Below are 9,951 nucleotides of genomic sequence, written 5' to 3' on the forward strand. Positions count from 1 at the left end.
TGGTGAGATCAGGACTGAAGGCCCAGAAAGGAGGCTCAAGGCCCAGAGGCTGGGCAGGGCCCACTGGGTTCAGGGGACCCTGGTGGACAGAGCAGAAGGACACTGAAGAAGGGATCCTGAGCCAAAAGAGGTTCTAAAAAGGAAGGGTGTGAATGGAAGGGACTTTGTGGGGAAGGGGTTGTGGAAACCTATGGAGGTGGCTGGGAAGGGACGGATTTCTAAGCAGGAGGGATAGCTGATGTCATACAATGTCATACACATGTCCTACATATGTCATACAATTAACAACTTGGTAGGACCCAGGCACAGATCCATCAGAAAGGACATTAGCCAGACCCTGGGGCACGGTCTCCAGGCCCCCTACTGTGGCTAGTGTTAACCCCTTAGTTACTGAAAAAGTCTGCATGGAGAATCCAAGAGAAGAGCTAAGAAACACCAGGAGGCTTGGGCGACCACTATTTACAAACCAGCACAGAAGTAGTTCAGTACTTCACAACTGCTTCGACTGCATCAATATACACATAACTGATGGAGAGGAAAGGAGGTTCAAGGAAAGGAATGAGGATTCTCTCGGTCCTGATGACGCATACTAGGTGCCTCTTGCACACAACAGGCATCCAGCGACCGTTTGCCGAATGAACATCGTCCAGATCTAGTGGTGGTGCCAGTGGTGTGTGTGCCTGCGCACATGAGTATTTGTAGGTCAGAGGTCCTCACCACGGGCCGAGCTTCCTCCCGGGGCACCCCGATGACCTTCATCTTGCCCCCGCTGCTGCTGCGGTCTCGAATTTTGGCGAAGTGCTTCTGCAGGCACCTGCGGTCGTGGGCGCTGCAGGGACTGAAGCTGTTGTTGGGGTGCTCACCCTCATCCTTGTCTGCAGTCAGGCCGAGATGGGGAAAGGTCAGCACCAGGAAAGGACAGGGCAGCACACCAACCCAGCCTCCCACCTTGCTTTCTTCTTGGAGATTCTCCAGCCTGGCTCTGGGAAAGCATGGGGAACCTTGGGGGGGGGGGGGATGAAAGCAACACCCTTGTCTCCTGCCCACTCTCCTGGGATTCCCGCAGGAGAATATTCCTCTTAAAGTCCTTGACTTGTCCCTCACCCCACCCAGTCCAGCCCTCAGATGAGTCACCAGCTGCAGCTGCGCAGACAGCAGGAGGGTCCCCTGGGCCCTGCAGGGAGGTCTAAGGCAGGCAGGGGCCTCCCCACCAGATCTCACACCCTCCTCCATTCAGCTCCTCCTACTATCCCCCATTCCGTCTGCTCTCTCTTCCTGTCTCCTTTCCTGCTCTTTTCAGCATCTGGCTGAGCCAACCAGGGGATCCTCAGATCTGTTGGCTCTGCTACCCCTCTTCCCCATGGCCAAAATCAGAATGTCCATGAGGGATAAGAAATCTGGCCCAAAAGGCTCTCCCCATTGGCTGAACAGGAGAGAAGAAGCGGGAGTGGGTGTGTATGCCTACATGTGAAAATGTGGGTGTGTGTGTGTGTGCGTGTGTGTGACACTGTGTGGCTGCAGGACCAAAAACACCCTCACACCTCCTTTCAGTTCCCCGACCCCAACATCTCCCATCCTTGGACTTTAGACTCCATCCAAAGTCTATTGCCCAGAGCCAGGGCACTGGGGATGCGGAGATGGGGGTGGTGAGGCTGGACCTGCACCCTCTCCCTGGGATCTCCTGAAGACTCTATCAAGAATGACCCGATCCAGAAGTCCCAGAATTGTAACCACTACTCCAACCTCCAGGCAGCCAAAACCAGAATACAGGGCTGAGCTGGAGAAAGAGGTTGCAGGACCTCTCTGCAGATCGGAGTCACCTCTAAAATGCTTGGGCTTGGCAGCTCGCTGCCGGCCTGAATGCAAAGCCCCTGCCAGCATTCCAGATGTTGGCAGCCAGACAAAAGGTCACATCTGGTTTGCGTCAGGATTTTTTTCCTGAGGAGTTAGCAGCTTCCTCCATGCGTGGCAGCAGTCCCGGAGCTGCCTCCGGGTCAAATGGTATTTTTCCGTCTAGCCAAAGTCAGTTGGGGGGTTAGTTCTCTTTTTATTCTCCTAGTTCTGGCAGTGTGGGGGGAAGCAAGTAGATACAGGGAAATCAGGCAAGGAGGAATCTAGACTTTCAGAAAGTCTTTGTCAAGATTCCATACCAAAGGTTATTTATAAAATTGAGTCACCAAGGATGGGAAGGTTTTGTCATGGGTGGAGGGCTGGTTTAGAAAGAAGAATCAAAGGTAAGGAATAAATGGAGCAGATAGGGGAGCCTGGGTGGCTCAGTCGTTAAGCATCTGCCTTCGCCTCAGGTCATGATCCCAGGGTCCTGGGATCGAGCCCCTGCATCAGGCTCCCCGCTCAGCGGGAAGCCTGCTTCTCCCTCTCCCTCTGCTTGTGTCCCCTCTCTCACTGTGTCTCTTTCTCTGTCAAATAAATAAAATCTTGGGGGGTGGGGGAATGGGATAGACCGGTGATGGGTAGTAAGGAGGGCACGTATTGCATGGTGCACTGGGTGTTATACACAACTAATGAATCATCGAGCCTTACATCGGAAACCGGGGATGTACTGTATGGTGACTAACATAATATAATAAAAAATCATTTAAAAAATAAATAAATAAATAAATAAATAAAATCTTTAAATAAATAAATAAATATAAACAAATAAATAAATGGAGCAGATAGAAATAATCTATCTTTCTGCGTATTTAACATCCAAAAGCATAGTCTGGAGGGAACTCCAGTCTCAGAGAAAACATCAAGTTCTTAAGCCGACCAAGGAGAATCCACTATAGCAAGACCTCCCAGTGATGTAGGCAGCAAAAGATGTGGGTAAATTTCAGAAGACCGGGATTGGCAAGGGGGCCGTAAGAAGATGGACCCCAAACCCTAGGTCAGAACCAGAGAAAAGATCTGGGATCCAGGCTCTTCCCTGAAGACCCTCCCAAGGAACCTTTCTGGCCAAAAGGCCCAGATTGGCCAGTGATCCTTGCCCCTGCATCCACCTTGTACAAAAGCATAAGACTTCTGGAAGGGGTCACAGTGTTTCAGGGGTGTAGGCTGGAAGTGGATAATGGAGAGGAAGAGGAAATGGAAGACCTAAAAGAATTAGAGCCAAATCTTGAAAGAACAGAGGCTGAGCTGAGACATGAACAAAAGTGCCACCATTTTACCCGGAAAAGGCTGGAAAGGATCAAAAGGACTCATTTGCCACAGCCCATGATGCTAATTCGAAGGGCACCCCTAGAACCTGGGAAAGATTTTGGTCTTTCCTTTGAGTTTGCTTTCTTTTCACGGCCATAAAGGGAATCACTACTTTGCACGGTGATGCTTGTTCCTCTTGGTAAGCAGGCAGAATGTTCTCAGGTTTGAGAAGTAAGCAAGAGTTTTATAACAAATGGAGGTAGAGAGCCTCCCATCCTGGACGTGTAGGGCATCGGGATGGTAAAGGTCTCAAGAACCTAGAGAGATCTGGAGTAGAAATGTAACTGCAACTAGGCTTCCCAACATTGAGTTTCTGTGAATTGAAGTTCACAGATGACTAACACTTGGGGGCTTATTAATGGATATATATGAACTATTGATCCCTTAACTTAGGAGGCATGATTAAGGAGGACAACTGTTTGGGGTGTCTGGGTGGCTCAGTTGGTTAAGCAATTGAGCATCTGGCTCTTGGTTTTGGCTCAGGTCGTGATCTTGGGGTTTTGAGATCAAGCCCCAAGTAGGGGTAGGGCTCTGCGCTCAGCACATAGTCTGCTTGGGTTTTCTCTCTCTCTCTCTCCTTCTGCCCCTCTACCTGATTGTGCTTGCTCACTCTCTCTCTCTCTCTCTCACTCTCTCTCGTAAATAAATAAAATCTTAAAAAAAAAAAAAAAGAGAGAGAGAGAGAGAGAGAGGACAACTGGATCTGCTCACTGACCTGGAGCACAAAGGCCATAGGGCAAGGCTGGAAGCATAGCTTATGCTCTTGTGGGGGTAAGGCCCCATGTCACACTAAGGGGATTACCTAGGGAAAGCTAAGCAGTCAGTGTGCCTGGCCTCCCCCTCCTTGGTTTCCCCACTTTTGTGTTGTTGCTAGGCAAGCTTCCTTTTTTATTTTTTGAAGAACTGAAGAATCCTACAAGCCTCCAAAACACACATACTTGAGCCCAGATACTCATCAGTGCCATACTGGGACCCTTCTTGTCCTCGGCCAGACTGCTTCACCCCAGCAGAGGGGCACCCCACAGAGGAGAGCAATCCTTCATTAACGCCAAGCATGCCAACTTCCAGCTGCTCTGCCATTCTCCAGATCTGGTCCCGGCCTGTCCCTACCTCATGCCTAAGCTTAGAGAAGAATGCACCAGATAGGGAGAGTAGCTGCTCACCTACTCTCATGGGGACACAGGTACACGGAGTATATCTATATCTATGTACACAGACACAGAACAGGCCAGGACTCAAGAACTACAAACATATACAAACAATCACGTGTCCAGGCACGCACTGGTCCACACATGCACGTCCATGTGCACTCGGACAGTGTGACCCTGCCCTGGGCAGAGACACAGACCCGGGGCAGGGCACTCCGCCTGCACCAGGGCTTGTTGACTTTCCATTTAATCTGTAACTTTTCCTTGCCCAGCCTTGCTTAACAGGCAGACTGAGGATCCACCCCAGGCTCCACCCCTAGACCCTGGGTTTGGGAGGGTGAGGGTCATAGCCTTGGGCCTCTGAAAAATGTTAACCTTCCCCTCTCCAAAGCTAGCTAAATACTCGCTACGTCCCTGCTTACTCAGGAATTCCATCCACCTGGTACTGCTCACCCAGGTGAGGCCCTCTGGAAAGACCCTAATCCCTGTGGGTCCCCCCAGAGTCGGACCTAGCCCCCTGAAAGATCTGACTTTCTGATCTCCGAAAGGCTTATTTAGGGGATGGGACCTCCAAGGAAGGCCGGGTCATCTCCTCCAGGCCCTGCTTGGAGCTAGGCCAACAACGCGGAACCACAGCACAAACCTTGGTCTTTGCTCTAGCCACCGAGGGTAAGGCGCCCAGAGAGAGACAAGACTTCACGGCTTTCGCACCATTGGCTGAAAAGTTCATGGTCAAAGCTGGAGGATTTCCTCTTTCTGGCAGCCTGATTTCAACCCCATGAGTCCCTCCTCAACTCTAGCCCCGGTCCCCTTCAAGACACCCAGGGTGAGGCTGTGAGGTGGGTGGGCCCAACCAGACAGACACAGGAGTTACAGCTCACTCCCCCTCCCTGCAAGAAAGGCCCTTTCTTTCTTCCTCTGGACTCTGTCTAGAGAAACCAAGATCACCCAGCCCTTTCTTCGAGGTCTGGCTCACGGGGCATCCTCCTCACCGCTGTGCCACGCTGCCCACCTCAGACTGGAGGAAAGCTGGCCTGTCCTTCCCATGTTCACAGCAGCAAAAAGCACCAAGTTCCTCCCTACCCCTCTCAATTCCTCCGAATGTCCCCCTACTTTGCTCAGTTGCCCTACTGTCCCTCAAAGTCCCAGCATCAGAGGAGGATTTAAGCTTCAACCGAAATCTTCTCAGCTTCTTCTCAGTCACCATCCTCATCATGGCTCTAACCGATGGGGCTCTTACTCCATGCCAGACACCCCAAGCCTGTGAGGCAGGTCCCGTTGTCATCTCATTTTACAGATGAGGAAATGTAGTAGGCTGGGTGGAGGGGAAGGAGGACAGACTTATCCCTGCAGCTCCTATGTCTTTAAATGGAAAGACTCCTGATACCCGAGGCACCAATAATTCTGGCTTTGCCAATACTAAAGAAAAAATGTTAAGCAGCCATCCTCCTCCCCCTACCTCCCCCAAGGCACAGAATTTCTGGGAAGGCCCTGTTCCCATGACATGACTGGATTCCCAGTACTGAAGTAAGGGGGACAATATTTGCTGCGTTGACTAAAAATTAACCCAGTCTGTCTGTTCCCTAACCCTGTCCCAGAGAGACCCAAGAGCACAGTTTAGGAGCGCCCCAGTCCAAACACTGATCTTCCCGCTGTCCACTCCCCCAGATTCCATGAGTCAAGGGTCAGTCCACTGATGCAGCATTGTGGACTTCTGACGCACACATCCCACCCCACCCCCACCGCTGGGGGCCTAAGCAGTGTTAATCCACAACCTTTTCTGGCTCAGAAAGCTGGGACAGGAGGGCTATGGGGAGGTTAGGGGACAGACGCTTAAGATGGAAGGAGGAAATCCGTTCCTGGGGCAAAGAGTAGGCAGCTAGACATAGCAGGCCAAGGGAAGGGGCATGCCAAGTAGTTGTCCTCCCCCAGTCACCTGCTGAAGCTTAGCTCCAAGACGAAAAGGCAGAAAGAGGAGCCTGATACCCTCTGCCAAACTATCCACAAGGCAAGAGGGTCCAAGCCTTGGGACCTAGGAGGGACAGTGGCCTATTGACAGTGAAAGGCTAGAGAGAATAGTGGGGATAAGGCCTGAGCTCTGGCCATCTTGTCTCACCAGCGACCCTGCAGGGCTGTCGCACAACTCTAGGGGGCACCTTTCACATGGCGCAGGGGATGCTTCTGTGGTGACTAGGAGGTGAGAAGGCACAGACACAGCTTGCCTAGTAGGTACCTAGTTTCCCAGGGTTCTCCAGGCTAGCCCTTTCCCTCTCCAGATCTTTGCATACCCTGCATGGGTAGAGGACAGGCAAGGAGGGATGGGGTGGACGTTAGAGACCTGGACCCCCTAATCCTAAGGGGACATAAAGGCCAATTTGCATGATGTCCACAGGACAATCACAAACTTCATACCATTTCCCCCAAAGCCCCTAGGGGATTAGATTTTCCTCCACTACAGGATGGGGTGCTCCTACCCAGTCAGGGAGGGAGGGGTGCTCAAGACCCTCTGAGGGCTCTTCTGCCCCGAGTTCAAGTCAGTGAGAGAGGAGAAGGCTAGCACCCATTCTAATCTGGTGCCAGATACATACCCACTGGCCAGTGGTGGAGAGGTCCCCAAGGGCTCAGCCCTCACTCCCAAGCTGGTCTGGTACCAATACCCCTCCTCTCCCACTGGCACCGACCTCCATGCCCCAGGATCAGTGCCTTACTCCCTCAGGAACCCCGCCTCCCCCGTTTCCCAGATGTGCCGGGTGCCAGGCTGGCATTTGTCCTAGAATGTTTTCTGCTGACCCATCTCTCACTGCCTAGGGACAGGAAGGGCAGAGAGGCCTGAGGCCCAGACCCCTGGGGTCCACCTCCTTCCTGTTTTCCCTGCATCCTGCTTTCCTCCGCTAACAAGCGGCAGAGGATTGAGGAAGTGGAACGGTCTGGGACCCAGGGCAGGAAGCTTGGGGCCAGAGTCCCAGCATCCGGACTGCAACAATGGAAGCTTCAAGCACCAGGAAAAGAGACAGACACAGACAGAGGCACGGGGAGAGCAAAACAGAGTCAGAGAGGGAACAAGAAACAGAGGCAGAGATACAGAAAAGCAGACAGAGAGAGAGATTCCAAAAGTAACAGAGAAAGACAGGAACAAAGAGAAAGAGAAACAGAGACATGGAGAGAAAGAGCAACAGAAAGGGGCTGAGGAGAACGAGAGAGAAGCAGGACAGCAAAAACAGAAAGGAAACAAGATAGAGAAAGAGAAACTGATAACGGGGAGAAGACATTGAGGAAGAGAGAACACAGGAATGTTGGTGGTGAAACTAGAGATTGAGAGACTCAGCAGGAAATAACAAAAGAGTAAGAAAGAACGAAAGACTGAGAACGATTATAAGAAGAAACTGAGAGGCTCACTGAGAAATGGAAAAAGAGAAAGTGTAAGAATGAGTTTAGGGCAAAGGGCCTTCTAAACCTCTCCCTCTCCCTCTTCCTCTCTCCCCCTCTTTCTCTCCCACCTCCCCCTCTCCCTCTCTCTCCCTCTCCCTCTCCTTCCCTCTCTCTCTCCTTTCTCTACTCCCTATCCCACACCCGTTAGGTTTCTACAGCTCTGGGCTGGGAGCCAAGACTTACTTCTCTTCTGCCACCTCAGATGACACCTGCCGGGAGAGAGGAGCGGGTGCCTGTATACCAGAGCAGGATGGGGTGCTCAGGCCTGGCAGAGAGACCTCTGTCTTCCCAATACCTCTCAAACAGCAAGGTGAGCTGCCCAGGGGCTTTGGGGGTGAGGGGCAACTCTGAGGCCCCTCACCCCCAAAGCCCCTTTAATTTGCATGTCCCACTCCACCCCACCACAATGTCAAAAGGCCAAGCCCTGGCTTCTTAGACCCCTGGGGATTCACACGTGGCCAGGATGAGGGAAGTTCCAGGATCAGGAAGGGAAAGCCACCACGACCACCATCCCCATCCTCTAGCTATCTGGCCCTAGGCCGCTCACTTGCAGGCTGCTGGCTGGACCAGGTCAGCTTATGTTCCACTCTTGCACCAGCAACCAGGACTACCATTGAGACCTCTCTTCCCAAATAGGCACCCTTGGGAGGTTTGAGATGGTGGGCTGGGACAGTCCTCCTTGCTGGTGGCAACAGGCTGCTAGGGACTCAACAGCAGTTTCCTTGGGTGAGCCTGTCCCATGCCAGTCCAGCCCTGCCAGGTACCTGCCTCCTCCTTAACTCGCAGGAGATTTTCAAGGGCTTTCCAGGCCAGCCTGAATGGGGAAGGGGCTTGTACGAGGGGAGAACACCGGGTAGGGCATGCAAGGACAGGGGCACCTTACCAGAGGGCTGCAGGCTTTCCTGGATGGCCTCGATCTCCGCCAGCTCCATGCACACGCCTTGCCCGTGCATCAGCGTGTGCAGGGGCTTCTCCACCCCCCGGGGCGGGTAGCAGCGCAGGCCGGAGCCGCAGCGAGGGGTATACACCCCACAGGGCATCCCCTTGCCCAGGGCGCAAGTGGCGCAACAGCCGCAGCCCGGCTCCCGCACCAGCTCCTCGCAGCCCACGGGGGGGCGGCAGCGCGCCAGCTTCTCCTCGGAGCAGGGCGGGCAGTGGATGGCTTCGTCGCCCAGGCTCGGCCCGGGCCCGGCGGCCAGCAGCAGCGCGGCCACGAGGCAGAGGGGCAGCATGACCGAGCTAAGACGGGGCGCGGGCGCGGGGCGCGGAAGGGGAGAACGCGCGCGCAGACTGGCAGCAGGGACACACGGCGACAGAGCGCCCGGAGCGCCTGGAGGACCCGACCCGGAGGGCGCGGGGAGACGGGGCGGCCCCGCGGGCGGACAGGGACGGAGCCAGGGAAGTTAGCAAGCGGGCTGGAGGGGAGCGAGCCTGGCCGCCGAGGCGCTGCGCCGCATCCTCGGCCCGGCCCAGGCGGCGGGCGGCTGGGGGCAGGGGGCTGAGCGGCTGCCCGGGACCGGCTCCCCCGGACTTTATACCGGCCCCTGGCCACACCCCCAGCGCCTTCCCAGAGGTGGGGGAGCGGGGGCGCCGGGGGGAGAGGCGGCCGTTAGGGGGAGGGGGCGCTGTCCTGAGTCGCCGCCGCCGCTGCCGCCGCCGCCGCCGCCGCTACAACATCTGAAAGTCCTTTTCTGCGGCAGAAGGAAGCGGAGCAGTTTGGAAGCCGTGGCAGGCGCCGAGAGCGCCTCTGAACCGGAGCCTGGGAAGGGAGAGAAAGAAAAGGAGACGCCAAGGGTCTGCTCTTCGGCCCCCTCCCCCAACCTTGGAGGATTCCTCCCCTACCCCGCCAAGGCGGCTGCAGCCCCACCCCCCACCCCCGAAGAACGCGACCTCCTAGCCCGGACTCCGGGCTCCGCGGATTCAGTCTCCCGGGCCAGAGTCCTTTCCACCCGACCCTAGTGCTTCCAGTCCCAACCACTGGAGACCAAGTCGGGTGAAGTGGGGAAAGGGAAGTAAGCACCCAACGAGGGACCCAGAAGGGCCTCATGGCCCTACGAAGTTAGTAGGCTCTCTTCCCACTCGCTCTTCCAAGTACCCTCTCCCCTCCCTGCGCGCGCGCGCCCTATCTCGCCGGGGCTCATCTGGGTCCTGGTCCACTCTGCCTTCCTGAGAACTG

The 9,951-nt window shown here is 54.8% G+C and overlaps 1 protein-coding gene and 1 long non-coding RNA gene across 2 annotated transcripts in view; one reads left to right on the top strand and one right to left on the bottom strand.

Annotated features, from left to right (window-relative positions):
* Positions 1–9,276, bottom strand: part of IGFBP4 (insulin like growth factor binding protein 4) — a 12,501-nt gene extending 3,225 nt beyond the window's left edge. The window contains exons 1-2 of the mRNA XM_040640657.1: positions 8,659–9,276; positions 718–875 (exon numbers count right to left, since the gene is read on the bottom strand). Coding sequence (XP_040496591.1) covers positions 718–875; positions 8,659–9,007 — 507 coding nt within the window. The 5' untranslated portion in view covers positions 9,008–9,276. The remainder of the gene's footprint in view (positions 1–717; positions 876–8,658) is intronic.
* On the top strand, positions 7,525–9,641 carry LOC121104996. Its single transcript, XR_005837399.1, has 3 exons — positions 7,525–7,765; positions 7,978–8,085; positions 9,476–9,641. It is a non-coding gene; the product is annotated as an uncharacterized LOC121104996 (long non-coding RNA).
* The last annotated feature ends 310 nt before the right edge of the window (positions 9,642–9,951 follow it).

Source organism: Ursus maritimus, unplaced genomic scaffold (genome assembly GCF_017311325.1).
Source record: "Ursus maritimus isolate PB19 unplaced genomic scaffold, ASM1731132v1 scaffold_24, whole genome shotgun sequence".
Lineage (NCBI taxonomy): Eukaryota > Metazoa > Chordata > Mammalia > Carnivora > Ursidae > Ursus > Ursus maritimus.